At 29.9% G+C, this 17,678-nt stretch overlaps 1 protein-coding gene across 3 annotated transcripts in view; it reads left to right on the plus strand.

Annotated features, from left to right (window-relative positions):
* LOC124355341 (voltage-dependent calcium channel subunit alpha-2/delta-3) overlaps positions 1-17,678 on the plus strand; it is a 159,895-nt gene that overhangs the window by 117,732 nt on the left and 24,485 nt on the right. For 2 of the 3 annotated variants that reach the window (XM_046806438.1, XM_046806439.1), the window contains 6 exons: positions 926-1,067; positions 2,262-2,307; positions 3,986-4,128; positions 5,123-5,164; positions 5,268-5,361; positions 10,291-10,323. In XM_046806438.1, the coding sequence (XP_046662394.1) occupies positions 926-1,067; positions 2,262-2,307; positions 3,986-4,128; positions 5,123-5,164; positions 5,268-5,361; positions 10,291-10,323 (500 nt within the window). The remainder of the gene's footprint in view (positions 1-925; positions 1,068-2,261; positions 2,308-3,985; positions 4,129-5,122; positions 5,165-5,267; positions 5,362-10,290; positions 10,324-17,678) is intronic. The other variant, XM_046806440.1, reaches the window with a different exon arrangement.

Consider the following 17,678-nt stretch of genomic DNA (forward strand, 5'->3'; position numbering starts at 1 on the left):
TTGGTATGATGCCCTAAAGAATTCCCTAAAGGGTTATTGAAATGAAATGAGACACTTTATTTCACAAAGTAACCATTATACACGTACATATTTGTAAGTGAAATATGTGAAATATGTTCCCAGCAAAGGCATATGCCTGTGTGCTGGGAACGAGCTCTAAAAGTCTACTAAACAATTATAACAACCATAAAGTATAAATTTAAATAATGTAGTAGAATTAATTCAAAGAAACAAAAAATTAAGTAAAAGCAATAGATTACTGATAGTAAGGAACTTTTATATTACAAGTTTAACAGATAATTATCTTTTTGTTTTACAGAAGTTAATTATACAGAAAAAAAATAAAAAGAATTGTTGTTTACTGTATTTTAAAAACTCTGTCAGTTTCATTTGTTTAACTTCGGTACACTCCTAGGAGGTATAATTACACAGACATTTCAAGTACATTATTTCCAGTGAAGGGTGAAATCCAGTTGATTGGTCATCACTAAAAATGAACCATTGGTCTAGTTGTGCCATGAAATATAAATTGTTCTGGAAATTGTTTATTATTAAACAAACTAAATTCCCTCCACTCTGTAAAACCGATCCAGATAAACAAGGATTTGCTTTACTTATTAAATATTGTGAACAAAATTATTTTATGTTTATTGATTACAACTACAATTATTATAACAGTGTACACTACACTATCTTTGCCTGTTTCGAGGTCATTCTTTATTTAAGATTAATGAAACAAGATTAATAGAAATTTTTGTTTTATACAAAGTGTGTGTGTGTTTGCAATCAAACAATCAATACTGATGGTCAGTCTGATTATTTAGATTCTGGTTAGAGTTAGTTGTGAAAACAATTTTTCTATGTCAAGTGATAGAAAGTAAGACCTCTTGTGCTAATGTTAATTGTTCATTTCTGAAATTTTCAGAAAAGAGTAACGATAAGGCGGCACAAATACTTCTATCACCCGATAGACGACACTCCGTTCTCACTCGGCCTGGCTCTACCAGACGGCTACGGCATGTATGAGGTGTTGGCAGAACAGGAGATAAAGCTCAGTCACATAAATGGTAATTATAACACAGTGAAATATGTTTATTTATATCTATGCAATAAAAGCAGATTATCTCAGGTCTGAAGCTAATTTGCTTTACAGTACAAGAATTGTTAACAAAAGATATTCTATTATGTGTTATCCCTTCTAGCAACTTCTAGCAGTCCACAGGAGGGTTCACTTGTAGCTGGTTTATACCTTCCTGTTGAACCTACCACTGGACACAGCAAAATCCGATGTCACTTAAATCTGGGCAACCTTATGGATGTCCAAGAGTGGCACATCACTAACCGCAAATTTTGAGATTCTGGGGTGCAAGGGTAATTCAATAGTTCTAGTCTACTGCGGGAGATGGACTGTTGGAGTTGGTGGGTTCGTTCCCTAAGAGTTAGTGGTTCTTGCTAGCCTGGACAAGGGTGTGCCACCCTCTGCCTGCTTTGATTGGAGAGGCTGGTTAGGAACTGGCTTCCCTTCCTCCAAGGGGACATGACTTGAGATTAGTGCCCTAAATATTTCCTTATGGATCTCGACAGGAGGCGGTCCCTACCTTCAACCTTACCCTTCCAGAATATCCTGTCCCTCCGGAATTAGCGCAAAGGTCTTTATAGGACTGGTGCAATCTCTAAGCTTCTTGTCCTAAGAAAGCAAAACTTATTTTATGTAATCATAACAATACAATAAAGAATACGTCTTGATTGAGACGCTAACACTTGACCACACAGTAATGAATCTCGATTGAGACACTTAGCAGCCCTAGGGTTACACAAACAGCTACAGTATACAACTGACTTGTAGGTTTACGTTCCATCCTTAAGGATCTAATATACTAATATGGGTCATGTTTCCTTTGTCCTTACAACTTACAACATTTCACTTAGCATTCAAATAGTTACTATAAACTTATAGGTGACTTATTATTCCTTGTGTTACTAACAATTTTTGTAACGTTTTACTTTATTAAAAAACTTAAATTCAGTACTGTTCTAAAATGTTTTTCAATTTATCCAGTGCTTATATGAGGATAAAAACTTAAATACACTAGTAAGATAGATTAAATAATTTATTAATTTGACATGCATATCTGATTTGTACTTAAAGTTGCATGCTCAAACCTAAATATTTATTAAAAGGAACAGATCATCGGAAATTTATGTAGAATAAGATGCGTATTCAAAATAGCATTATGTTACAATGAATCGTTATTTTCCAGTTACGGAGTACTTCAAAGGCAACAACTGGCGCGTCCACCCTGATTGGTGAGTCAAACAAGTTTTCTGTCTGTATGTGTACTTACAATGTAAAACTATCTGTAAATGTCAAACTTTATATTGCAACTATTAACCCTATGTGTTTGAAGGCAGTATTTATAATTTGTCCTTGGAGCTCATATGGCCAGCTCTACTGGCCGCCGCCATTTTGTCGGAAGTGCAGATTAATTTTTGCCGTAATGTTATCTCAGCTTGTATGTTCAGTTGTACGGCCAAGATATAATACGTCCATAGCTCGTAAGGCCAGCACCACTGGCCACTAAACATGGCAGTTATTTTCTAATATTCTCTTTGTTTTATAATGAATGGTGAGTGCTGAAACCTATCGAGCAGCTTTATTTTAAACTAATTTTTTAGTAAAGCAGAAACAATTTTAAAATAGCCTATAGTTCTTCTTTAAACATTGACTGTGTAAATAAGAAGAATGACGCATAGTGGGCCTATACATTGAAGTGATAGAAACCTAGGAAATTTTACTAGAAGACATGTGCTTACTTTTCTTGACTACACATAGGTATGTATTTTTAAAAGTTTTATTCCGTAAAAAAATGTAAAATAATTAATTTCTGAGTACAACATAACTGTAAAGGCCTAACTTACAACATTTTATTTACATATCTTTGTTAACAATATACGTATTAGAGTTCAATTCCCAAATGTATGTTTTATCTTTGTATTAGAAAGATTCATTAAAAGTACATTTTAAATTATTTTTCATTTCTTCTTTAAACATTTTAAATTACTATGCAAATAATGCAGAGAAAATTGCAAAATAATTCTGATCTGGGGAGGCAAACAACAAATATGGCCACTGAGCTGTCAATGAAAGTAGTGGCGGCCATCTGTACTGGCCATTCGAGTTGTGAGGACCAACTACGGCAAAACTAACGCGTGCTGTCTCCATCCGGTGTGGTCAGTGCTGCTGGCCTTTCGGGTGAAAAGGGCCAGGTGAAAAGGGTTAACAGTATTGTTCAACTTAAGAAATAAGCAGTACGGTTATGGCTACAGACTTTGTTTTCAAATCAATAAAACACCAGCAACAAAACGTAATGTTGGGTTTAGTTTTTTATGTTAATAAAATGTTTTTATCATACTGCACAAATAACAGCTGTTTTTTTTTCTTAAATTTGGTCCACAAAGTGGTTGTTGTTTGTTACCTTATAACAGAGTTGTGAAAAATCGTCTTGCCCAAAATCCAAGTTTATTTAATAAAAATTAAATAAATGTGTACGTTAAAATTTTTTTGTGTGATACAAACCGATGTTCACAACATGGAGCAAAACTTCCCACCCAATTGTAAAGCAAAAACAACCACTTATGCTCTTAGTGATGAAAACTACTATTTTATATCTTTTGCAGTTTTTGAATTGTGTCAAAACATGCATTACATTCTAAATAATCCTTGTCAGTGTTTTATATCAGTTATTGTTTTATTACTTCATTGTTTTGTATTAGTTATTGTCTCCTTACCACTATTTTCTGTATTAGTTATTGTTTCATTAACATGTTATTTTTTTCCATACCATAATTCTTTGTATCAGTCCCTTATCGGACTTAGTTATCAGTTATTGTTTCATAACAGTTATTCTTTGTATCAGTAATTGTTTGCTTATTACAATTTGTTTTATCAGTTACAGTTAATATAACTGAGGTGTTTATGTTGCAGGGTGTATTGTGAGTACAATTACGCAAACGAACACTACTTTGCCTCACCTGAGGAGCAAGTAGTACACTTCTTGTCGCGCACGCGACGTCCGGGCTGGAAGTGGATGTCCCTCCGCCCGAGGTCACCTCACAGATCCTCTGAAAGTACGTCTCACATCCTGTATATTCGACTAGTTCGCTTTATTATTGCACATGTATTAGAACATAGCTTTCTACATATTAATAAACAGTAGGATATAAAATTTATAGTTGAAAACGATTCTGATGAAAAACATTAACCAGTATTCTAAAAATGTTATCATTTGATTTATCCAGTATTTTGAAACTAAGTTATACATGAGACTGGTTTTCCAATATAAACATGTATGTTTTTATCTTAAATAATTATATCTTAATCTTCTTCTTAAGGCAGGTTTTATTGTTTTATTGTCATCTAGTAATACAAACTAAAAATTTCATATAGTATAAAGTATTTTGTACATATGATTTTTTACCTAAAGATAAAATTAAATTATGTTCATTCATTACTCACTTCCATGAGCTAAATACAGGTATTTGGTCAAACTTCCAATTCCCTTCATCTGTTTTTAACTTGTATACTTACGTTTTGTAGTAGATTTTTAACTTGGCTCTCAAGGACTATGTAACTTCTTTCACAACTGGACACTTTTAACAGTGCATAAATTACCTGATCAAAATGTCCACCTATAGTTCCTTAAACTTGTCTTAGATAGCTAATAATGAACTGAAACTATTTGGATCAAAAGTGTTAATCAAGTCTAAAACTTGATATAAATTTAATTTGAAACACTATTTAATAACATTATTTTTTACTGGCAGATCAATTTCTAAATTTAGCACTCAATTAACTGAAGTATTTGAGTTACAGGAATTAGAAGAAGGTCTTTAATATTTATTATATTATTTAAGTAATTCCAATACTTAAATTTTGATAAGTTTGTGATATCATCAAACTAATTGTAAATAAACCCTCACAGTATAATTACATCAGAATCTTAAAGTTTTTCTCTAAGCAGATAAGTTCCTTGCCATCAATATAATTAATTTTTGGTGCTTTTATCATTTAATATTTAATGTATTTACAAATATAGCCCTAACAATCATGAATGTGTTGCAGATCATGCTGGCACGAAAAAAATGGAAAAGGAGTCTTACTACTGTGAGTATATTTGTAAATATTTTTTTTAGTTTGACGTGAGTTTGTCACAGTGTTAATTTGTTTTAACCATTGGTCAAATATAAATCTTGTGTTTTTTCCGCAGGTGACAAGTCGTTGATGCAGTCGTTGGTGTTCGACGCCATGATCACACACGATATCCAGCGCGCTCCGACGTCCACGCTGAAGGAGGATAAGCAGTAAGTCTCTATGTGGCGCTGGCACCTAGTGATAGTGGCGGTGACTTGCACATAAGCTGCACGCATGTCAACACATTTTTGTCGCAGCAATTAATCCTGTTGTGAGGAACACGACTGAATTCATCTAAAATCGACTGAACGGTTCCTCCTAGGAAATTGTAGAAGAGAACCAATGAATGAACGTTTATTGTCATATTACATCTTACAAGATCCAGCTATGCTGGTAAGACAGATGACATAGTCAGAAATAGAACAGTAATAAATATTGTCACTGCTACATAATAAACCTAATATTATATGATATTAAAACATTAATAGGATAAACAATGAGATTTTTTTATTTTATGACATCAGTAATAATACTGCTAAATAAATGTAAACATATACATCCAACAATTCCCTTTCCTCGGTCTTCCATCGTTAGTAGTAATCAATTTTACAATAACAAGATTCCAGCTAAAATGATTCACCAACAAATAAATAAGCTCTAATATAAATAACAGTATTAAAATTTTCAGCTATAAATAAATTAATTAACAGTATTAAAATCTATCTCAAACATTTATTTTGTAAAACATTGCAGATTCAGATAACGTTAAAATTGTAGCACACCATAATGTAATAACAATCATTCATTAAACCAATTAACAAATAAAACAATACAATTAGTAAAACAATTAACAACTAAAACAATAAAATTGGTAACAATATAACATATTCAAAATAACAAAATGGAGATTATAACTGAAAAGAGTATGAATGTAGTCTGCTGCGAATGTTCCGCTATCGTAAAATATGTTGAATTATGATATCTTTGTGAACATCACTCAACGTGTGATTGTCACTCTGTACATCAATTATGTTCACTTCATTAGTTACAAGTAGTATTCAACGAGAATTTTATAAACAATACAAGAGAGTTTGACTAAACCTACTTTTAATATAATAAACTAATCTTTAAAATCTTGTAGGACTGGTTTAGTTCAAGTATTGAAGCCCAAAATAAGAATGATAAAAAATATTAAATCGTTAAAGTTGAGTAAATTGAATAAGTGTGACTCAATTAAGCTGATTTAAATATATTAGAAAATTAGATAACCAAAAGTGAAATACACTTCTTATCCTTCCAAAATTAAGGATGAGAAGTGCAGTAAACATGTTTTTTAACTATCTTATAGTGCAGGATGTACCACTAAAGGATACACAGTCAAATCTCGACCTATTGTAAGTTGAGCCATACTGTACATAATTATTTTTAAATAACACTTTTGGTAAATAATAAATTTAAAGAACCACTTACATATGTAAAAAGTGTGGATAAGCTTTCCAACATAAAACATCACTTCAAAACATTTTCAAGCCACAAAATTATAACTTTTTAGAACAATCTAAAGTAGCTTAGTGTAATAAATATGTAATAATTTATAATATTAAGTATTTTTTTGTTTATGTATAATGTAAATATAAGTTCTACAAGTTTTTTAGAATGTTTTTGTCTTTGTCTTTTTTGAAACTGTAAGTATAACCTCGATAAGACATTTCTTTTAAAAGAAATTGTTCTAAAGGATGAATCATTAAGCAAGTCCATGGATAAGCTGGAAATTTCCTTTTTGTATAACTAAAATATGAATAAAAACCACTATATTAATGTAAAGACTTTTTTATCTTTCGCAATATATCATTTTTTAATTTTAATTTTCAAGAACAATTTTTCTTTGTGCTTATAATTGTAAAATCAATTGTTACACACATAAAATACATGTTTACATATTATATGTGTTTATTATACATTTACAAACGCTTGTTTGTAAAATTTGTACACTTTTTAGAAAATTAACAACTATTTTTAGTGGAAGTTTAGCTGGCTTGGATGGTAAGATTAAAAGTTTGAAATGAAACTAATATTTCAATGCATTTCAAAGTTTGAAATGAAACTAATAATTCAATGCATTAAAAGTATGAAATGAAACTAATAATTCAATGCATTAAAAGTTTGAAATGAAACTAATAATTCAATGCAGTCAGTTTGGAAAAAGAACTAGAAAACATTTTCATAGACTGCAAGTCCATAGTTCTTTCTAAATCCTGGTTACTTTACACAATTCACAAAAAACACTTGTATATTATTTTTTAAGGAATTCAATATTTAGGTACATAATGTAAACAAAAAACATTAATTTGCTTTTATTAATAATACTCAGTGTTTCTAAAACTAACACTCATATTAGTTTTTTGTACGTAGCAAATTAAGACAATACAATTCACAATTTGTTTTTCTTCTGATAACTCAAAAATGTATGTTATATGACAATTTAATCTTAAATTTTTATTTAGAATGTTATATGTTAATTCAATAAATAATATTTTATATTTTTAGTTTGAAGCGACTTTTTAATTTGCTTTAAAAAAGGTGACTGCAAAACATCTTAACATCAAATCATTTAAAAAATACTAGAATACAGAAAGTATTAAAACATTTGAAGACAGTATTTTTTCTAAAGTGTTATAATGTTTAGAGTTTTATATTTCAGAATCAATATTTGTTTTTCCTATATTTTGTTAGTTTTGAACAAAAATGGCATTAACTGTTTTGTAAAGTAGTTGTTTGTTTTGGTTTGTGTAATATGTTTCAGTACAGGACATGCATGGTTGCAAAATTTCTAACATAAAGTTTTACATGGCATCTAATTTTCATTTTATTTTGATTTGAAAAGTGTTTAAGAATAAAACATTCATGAGTTAAAACATTCTTTTGATTAGCTTTCGTACATCTTGAAACTTGTGAGTAATCTTTCATTACTCAGTTTTCTCCAGAGAGAAAATTCTTTAGTCATAAAAATTATTGTAAACATTTGTCTATCCTTTTTCATAATCTGGTTCACGTTTCTTTACAATTGTTGAACATAACAAATTAAGTGATTTTCATATACACATATTATATAAAAACATAATAAATCATTTAAATTCGAAAACTGCAATTAATGCACATTAATACCTTTGATATGACAACTATAAAATGTTCAACAATGTAATTTTGTACTTTTGAGCAATCATTGCAGTTTCTGGTATTCACAATATAAATAAATTGTGTATTCGTTTAAATAAAATATTTTTAAATATTATTACAGGCCATGCAAATGCCAAACAAATAGTGTTTCATGTAAAAATATTCCTTTCTCATAATTAAAAATAATAATAAGAAAAATAAGTATTTCTTATAGTAGAAACTTGAAATACATGACAAAGGAATATTTTTCTTACCCATGTTTGTCTATGCGTTTCCAATTAATTTTTAAAATGTTGATATTGTGAAATTTCTGGATTGAAAAGTACTTAATCCTAGGGTAATTAGATCCTAAAGCAATGTTAGTATTTCAGGAATGAAAATTCTACTTAAGGTACAAAGTTTATAAAAACTTTCAAATTTTAAATTACTTTCTGAATGATATATTAGAAAATTTTCGTCTATGATAGAATGTAGTGTTGTAGCAATCAGAGTGAAGAACAATAATTATTTTAACTATAATTTATACTCTCATTCTATAAGGAATTCTTTAGAAATTAATTATACACATTTATTCTTAAAATTCAATAAACAAGAGACATTTATTTGAGTTTGTAAAAAAATCTACAAACTTGTGGTTTTAATAATACAATGATTATTATTTATGTAAATTGATCACGTTTTTCCGTTAACAAACTAAATATACTTTAACATATAATTTCATTGTGCAACAGGATGTTTAATAATGTGTACTAACTTGTGTTTTCAGCGGACTGACATTTTGTGTTTAATTTTTTAAGCCACTGCATGCAGCACGCTTTATAAATGTAATTTGAGCCGAACCACTCGCCTGATACATGCCTTTGGTACTTTTAAGCGGTATAGTGTCTGGTATTGTGAGCTGTGTCACTACTTGCTACGGTATAAGCTGTATGATTGGACATGGTATACTACACTATTCCAGCTATTATATGCAATTATAAAACTATATTATTAATCTTTAATACTTTCCCCTAAAGTTTCTTTTTATTTTTTCATACTAAAAACATTATTGTTTAGGTAAAAATCATGATTGGTGGTTTTTTATGTCTTATTTTTGAAAATCTGCATTAGAAAAAATTCACAATTCAAAAATTTTGCATTTTACAAAAATTTTCTTTTATTTTTTGGTACCTAATCCGTTCAACTTATTTTATTTTAGGATGTTAATAACAAAATTTGAAGTGTTTTCCATTTTGCAGCTGAGAGGAAACGGCACTTAATGAAAAATAAATTAATACCTTATATCTAACTTGTCTCCATAATCTGTAATCCCGTGCACAAATATTTTTACCATCATGAAATTTATATTAAATAAATAAACATTTTTGGAACGTTTTATGTAACAGAATGTCTTATGTAACAGAACGTTTTATGTAACAGAATGTCTTACGTAACAGAACGTTTTATGTAACAGAATGTCTTATGTAACAGAACGTTTTATGTAACAGAATGTCTTATGTAACAGAACGTTTTATGTAACAGAATGTCTTATGTAACAGAACGTTTTATGTAACAGAATGTCTTATGTAACAGAACGTTTTATGTAACAGAATGTCTTATGTAACAGAACGTTTTATGTAACAGAATTTTTTATGTAAAAATAGTAATATTGAGGAAATATTATGTTGCAGAATGTTAAATATAAGTTTAAGGAACTCCATGAGTCAATGTGTTAAGATTAAAATTGTACCTATGGTGGGAAACGTTGGATATTTAGTTACTTGATCATGGAATTCAGAAGACTCCTGACCTTGGCCCCACTGTTAAACTATAAGCTTTTAAGTTATATGAACATACCCAACTCTAACTTTCCCAGGCGAGTGGTTTGTGCTCCTTTTAACCTGTCTAACACAAATGCACTAACATTTTACGTTTTCACGAAGCCCGATTGCCACACTGATGGCGTTGCTCCACAGGTAAAGTAACACCCCGTCGTGGACAAAGCAAACAGCTGTGTATTGTATTTATTGAAGTAACATTATAAGTAGACAGTTCTTACCATTAAGTTGTCGATATCCTTATAATTTTGGAATTGTACTACTTAATTCTAAACTAATTTATTTTTACAACACACTAATAAGGTTTTGTGGGTTTTTTATATTTGTCAATACCACAAAAATTTTCACCACGAAAATTGAAATTTCGTTGAGTAGAACTTGGTTGAACGAATTTGAATTTGTAGAATGACGTTACTTTAATTTTTTCTAATGTAATTTACAAGGTTATTTCACACATTAGATTATTAGATACCCATTTTGTCAGCCTTATTTTCAAGTTTCTGCAATAATTTCCCCCAAGATCTATTTCCATAATAGCTAGAATTGTAGAAAACTTGGGAGTGTTTTTTGGTTTTATTAATATAAAATATCTAGCACTTATCAAGTATTGAATTGAAACAGTTTTTGTAAGAAAATTAAAATGTAACGTTAATTAATGCATTAGACTAGATATTAGTTGACCTCAGAATTAAACATTAGATAATTTGTTTTATATTTCATAATACTGAATAAAAAGCGAATAGATAGTGGAAACCAATTTATTCTGTGTACAGATTGATGTTTTTTTCATCAAAATTTTCTGCAGCGCCTTAAAATTGGGGTTGGGAGTGTGTGGTTGCAACTAGAACTGTCTAGTCGGGACACTTCGTAGTAACTCTGGTTACGGAATCGCAACAACAAAATAGTTAAGGGGTCCACTGGAACTGTGGCAAAAATGCAACCATTGCAATGAGTGCCTGTCTGTCGCGACAGAACAACTGTTACAACACATTTTGGACTGATACTGATAATGGAACAATGAAATAATCATGACAATACACGTAACAACTTCAGAAATGCCATATTTTTATTCCTGCCTTTTTTACTCCTTTTCAAATACTATTTATTATGGATTGGCAGTTTACTTCTGTTCAACACTTTTGTAATTCATAACAATGTTTTATAACTTTTACATATTAGTAGTTTAAAATCATTTTTAATCAGTAGTCAATAAAAGTTTTAATATTTTCCTTTTTTATGTTATTACCAATATTTAATTTTGATATTAATTGGTAATACATTAATATTTTTTATTTAATGTACCATATTTGATAGTTTGTAATATTTAATCTAAATTAAACTAAATAAATATGTTTTAATTTCACGTGTTCACATACTTTAGCCATGGTGCAATTAAACAAATCTGATGTTCGCAACAAGACGTAAGGAATGGAAATGGTATTTCGTTGCAATGGAACCACCCCACAGTTGTCACAAACTCATTGTAATGGTTCCACATCTGGAACTGTTTGTCAACATCTAAACTGGGGTACAGGGGGAAGCTTAATATTGTTGGTAGGTAAGGGCAGATATAGAGTTTTTGGGCTTCTTGGTTTGTATTGCCCCCCCCCTCTCCCCTATAAACAGTGTCCCCAATAAAGGTTTTTTATATATTTTTGAATACAATTTTTCTTGAATTTGAATTATTTTTTTTATTTGGTAGCCATAAAATTGTACCATTCCGCATTAAATATTCAAATTTATGAGAGAGAACCCTGGACACCTATGTTCACTAAAAATACTCTATTATAACATGTTAAATTTTCTTGAATACATATCTCTTTAAGATTTTAATGTCATTGGAAAAAGTAAACTTTAATACAATTAATTGAAATAAAAAATTTCTTAAGCTAAATATTTCGGAAACAATATGAGTTTTTTAAATTTATAGAATATTACAGAAAACTTCAAAATTAAAGGAAGTGAATAGAGGTGAAAGGAACCCATTTTTCCTGAAAGTAAAGTGTGGTAAATAAATGCAATTACATTACACTGTTTAACAAGGGGAAAAGTGGAAGGGGTGCAAAAAAGTAGGACAATGATGTTTAAATATTGTTGTTAAAAAAAAGTATCAATCTCCAATCTCAATACATTGATGTTCAATGTAATGATGTTCTAGCCTACAATGTTGGTTAGAAATGCCATGAAGACATACAAATCATTACAACTCTAATGTTTAGTTTGTGGGTTCAGCTGTAATCGAACTTAATATTACTGTAATTTTACTCTAAATTATTGAATTTTATCCCGAGTTTGTGTTCACTTTCAGACAGGATTTTTTATCACCGCAGAGTCGATATTTTTCAGTTACAGTAGACTAGTATAGAGTTTAATTATCACAAATTTTATTCATTTCAATTTAGAAATTATACATTTTGATATTCGTAATATCAAGAAACCTTTATTTGGCAGGTTATAAAATCAATTCATTTCTTCTTTATAAATTCAATAGGATCATTAATTCCTGCAGAACATTAAGTAGTATCATTATTATATACTCAGTAAATATCTCAAGATTTGTAAATATTTTGGAATAGTTTTCAAAATTTCTACATAGAACGTAATTGAAGTCGTACAATTGCAATAAATAAAAACTATAAAGATATTTTTTGGAAGATTTATCAGACAAAATTAAAAGTACATTTATTGGTTTGTTTGTTATTCTAAATTAAGTGATATTCACAAATTAACCAATACAAGCTCCATCTTCAAGATATTAACCATAGGTCATACTTTTCAATCATAAGAGGTCAAATAAAATAAAGTTATGATTAAGCATACCTACATTATCATTTTATTTCAATAAAATATTACATGAGATCAGATTTAATAATATTTCTCTGTGTAGAAAAATATAATATTTCTTGTATGTTTTGATAATTCTGAAATATTGTAATGTTCCTTGGAAAGTTAATAGAAAATTACTAAGTATACATACTTTGTGTTCTCTATTTCGTTGTCACATAAATAACTGAAATCTTCATAATTGAATTTTTTTAAATATGAAATTATTTAATTTGTAATCGAGATTAAATAAATTAGTTCTTTATTAGTGTTATGTTACTTACCGTGTAAAGTGCCTTTGTTATATGTTTTATTCAAGTTAATGCCTTAGGAAACATGGCAGGGCCAAGTTATTAATCAATGTTGGTGTTTTTATGTTTCAGCTTTGAATACCTAGAGTAAATATTCTTCGTGGCAGTTCTGTACCTTCCCAGTAATTTCTGGAAGCTTTAAAAAGATCAGAGGATAGAGAGCTCATTATCGTTATTCTCATTTTGTTTATGTTAATTGATGATTCTGATTTCAGTGTTTGCATTAGACTTTACAGAAATATCCAGCAGCATTGTTGTAAAAATTCATATGTTTATTCATCTACATGTCTAATCATATTTTTAATTGTATCTGTTTGAAGTTGACTGTAAATAGTTAATAATTCTTAGACAATTACATATTCTGTAGTGCTGTTTTGACTTTTTATATTATGTTTTAGTGCTTTTGTCCAATACAAAAGAAGGATTATAATATGAGTATTATTTAATTCATTACGTTACCTAGTGTAAAATTACGTAACTGTGCTTGATCTATATTGATAATACGTTCACCTATTAATTTGTCATCAGGTGAGCCTTTGTTTCTTTATACATAGTGGTTGAAGAGAAATTCCATACTTTTGTTTGGCCATTTTGTAATTGTTGGATAACTTATTTGGATACGAATGTTTGTCTAATTTGACTAAATACAAATGTAAAGTAAGAAAAATTTTTTCAAAATTCATGAAGAATTTCAAAACTTAACACAAAATATGGACAGTTTCAATTCAAACATCTTCTTGGAATATCTCTTAAGGAATTTTTCAGAAATACTTTTGTGAGTCCTGACTGAATCTGTACTTCAAGTTCATCAACGGTCTCAGTTTTTAAGTGCGCAAGATCCGTTCTATGGCAAATTAACCAACATCCTGCAGTTGTTCAGCCATTTTCTAATGCTCAGTGCAAAGTTTGGTGAGATCTAGTTTTAAAAAATTACTATATTTACAGTGTTACCAAATGTTGACAAAGCTAGCCAAACAGTTTTTATAAGAGGATGAGTTATTGCTCTCTATGTATTGTTTATCTCAAGAGAATGGAACAGTAATTTGACTTCATCTCGTATTACATCAAACCTTGTCATGTTTTTAGAACTGACTACTTCTGAACCATACCCCATCCTTTAATGACATTTGTGTTGAAAAACAAAGCCTTTGTTCATCCCGATAATCTTTTGTGAGTTCCAGACAATGTAACCAACGATTTTTAACCGATCTCTGTATCCAAGCACAATTTATCTATATTCCTTCTGGAGGTAACAGTCCTCTGGAGTTATTCTTGACAATAATATGGTTTCCAAGGGTGTTAACAGGGACTTAAGGGCTGTTAGGACTGCTTTCATGATATGCCTAGTAAGTTGACTTATTAGGATTTCTGAAAGTTTGTGGAATGACTTGGACATTTTCTGTGATCTGTGTGTTGATGTAGAGCCGGTTCCTCTGCTGTCTGTCACTTATCCAGTGGTAATCAACTCCAAAGTTCTCAATTGTTTTAGGATCCAAGAGGAAATTTTAATGCACTCTTGAACTAACAATATTAAATTGCTATTAATATTGCTCTTTTGCTATTAAATTGTAAAGTGAAATCCAAAATTAGCTTAAATCTAGTTGGAAATGGAAAAAATCAAGAGCCAAATAAAAAACAAGGAGTTTTCAGCCATACAGAATGACTTTAAATTATAGGCTCAATTTTGTGCCTTTTAGATTTTGTGAACTTTAGATTAAATCTCACTTCTGAACTAGTTAAGCCCTAAACCTTGGAATGATTGTGTTAGAGCATATTTAGTTGAGTAAATGACTACGCTGTTATGACGTTGTTCAATCTCAAGTAGAACACAAGGTTGTTTTGTATAATCTTTAGTATAACAAGTTTCAATTGGTAGTGCATTACAAGAACGTAGCTAGGAAAAGTTTTGGGGAGGGGGTCAAAACAATTGATATTTTCCCAAAGTGAACAGAAAGTAAGGTCCCATTTTGTTCCTAAAAAAGTTCTTGACCCGTATTTGTTTTGAGAACAATCTTTCAGTAGTACATGTCAGTAATACTAAATTATTTAAATAATAATAATCGTTTACTAAAAAAAAGTAATTGAAACAATTTAAAATTTGGGGGGTCCCGGACCCCTTGGGTCCCCTCGCTGGCTACGTCCTTGTAGCATTATTTGGTGTTGGATTTAACCTTGACAGTACAACTAGGATAAACGTACAAAGTTACAACTGATTTCAACAAACTGAGTATCATTGCAAAGTAAAAAGCATAGGCATTCATTGCTTAGAACAAAGTTCAGCTAGCTCTTATACTCTTTTTCTATCTCTCTATCAGCTGCTCTTTGCCATGCAGCCAGAAAAATCAATATTGAACAATCACATGTTTTTGGGAACTTTACTGTAAGTATGATCAGATGTAATTTAATTCTTGCGAGAATGGTTCAAAGAGCTTTGTTAGACTGTAAATACTAAAATTTTTTAATTTCTAGTTTTATGGCTATGCACATTTAATACTCCTCCAACTTTGTAATCCCAACCAAATAATAGGATTGGTCAATGACAAAGTCCCAAAATCATTTATTCCATAATTTAAGAATAAATATTTCTTTACCTTTTACTACTGGGAGATAAGTGTTGCTCTTGTAAAAGAAAATCAGTAGATTAGGGCCAATTTTGAATTGTGATGAAGCCTTATCATCATAAATTTTTGACCATAATGATCAAGCTTGTGATTTTTTTTTGTTTTTATGGGATTTTATCAGGTCAATGTGGGAACTTTTTCTTATAACTGCGTTTTTTAATCGGCCCAATAATGATGTGTATTCTATTAGGAAGCTTAAAAATGATTTATTTTTTGAAAAATCTTAAAGTTATTTAGTATATTAAAACAAGTCACCTTAAACCCCCTCCGTCTTTGCCTTTTTGGATCATACTTTCCTTGAACAACTCATTATTTGACTGCTCCTTCAGTAATAATGAATCAGTATTATTCTTAGGTAATGAAGCTCTTTCAATTCTGTTCAAAAAGCTGAAAACTATCCTTGAAACATATTTTGGAACAATTCCTTTTTTCTGCAAGCTTGACTTGCAAGATCATAAACAGAGTAGTAAATAATATATAGCTACAAAATTGTGTCAGTTCGTTTCAAGAGGTGTTACTGCTTTAATCATTGTGACTGTACAAACTTGCCATATAGTCATTATATAGGGTGTTCAACTTAAAAGAGGCCACATTGCTCATTAGCTTCTACAAAATTAATTTCTTTTTAAGGAAATGCTTATATTTGTGTGAAACAGGTTAAATACTGTTTATAATGTTGGTATGACTGGAGCTGGAGTGGGGACGCCTGTTCATTCTCCGTGTAGCAGTTCAACCAGTGAAGGTCAAGGATATACTGAAGAAGACAAAGATGAAAATAGGAAAAATAAAAACGTTTGACAAATACTTTATAAGTAACATCTTCACTGTTGGTCTATACCGAGTTATGATAACTATTGTTATAAGATAGGGAGCGCTCAAGTGCATCTGGGACAGTCAACGTGTTAACAATTTTATATATATATATATATATATATATATATATATATATATATATATATTATTTAATATTTTTATTTTATTAACCACAATTAGTTGTCTACAATATAACATTATTTAGTAATAATTTAATTGGGTATAAATTTACAAAAATGTACTTTCCTTTTGTTGTTTACAGTTATTTTACTATAAGAAAAAAAATGTAATTTACTGTCAGAAACAACATTTATCAGTTATACTTTATTTTCTATATTAGTATAAAATTTTATGTTGATTGATTGGAAAATAAGGATAAAAACACAATACACATTACTTGAAGTTGTATGACGACACAGCTGAAGTGACGTTACACAATCTGAAAATAATATAGATGAATTATACTACAACATGACCTTATCAACATTTGTAGAAAGGTCATACAAAGGTTTGTGAAAGGAATATACATTAGCATAGAAAATCATGGTGTTTTGTGGCTCATAAACAACAACAAAAAACAAAAAGTGGACTACGTGTTGCCCGCATAAACTTCTTGGACAATGAACTTTGCAGGCTATAAAAAGGCAGCTCGTCGTACAAGGGTTAATTCCGTATCTTTTGATCACTCTTTATTTTGAACTATTTAAAGGATGGTCATACCTTGATCCATCCTTTCCTGGAGAAGTGAAATACACACATTTTTATTAGTATTTATACATTGCCTACTAATGCTTATCTTATCATTTATTTTAAAGGGTTATCAAGTTCGATTGATATAAGATTGTTGAGTTAACTTTAGACCAAGTATCTGTAATGCATTTGAAAAAAATCTTCACATGTTCAACAATTGGACAACAGGTATCAT

Source organism: Homalodisca vitripennis, chromosome 2, assembly GCF_021130785.1.
Source record: "Homalodisca vitripennis isolate AUS2020 chromosome 2, UT_GWSS_2.1, whole genome shotgun sequence".
NCBI classification, from domain to species: Eukaryota; Metazoa; Arthropoda; class Insecta; order Hemiptera; family Cicadellidae; genus Homalodisca; species Homalodisca vitripennis.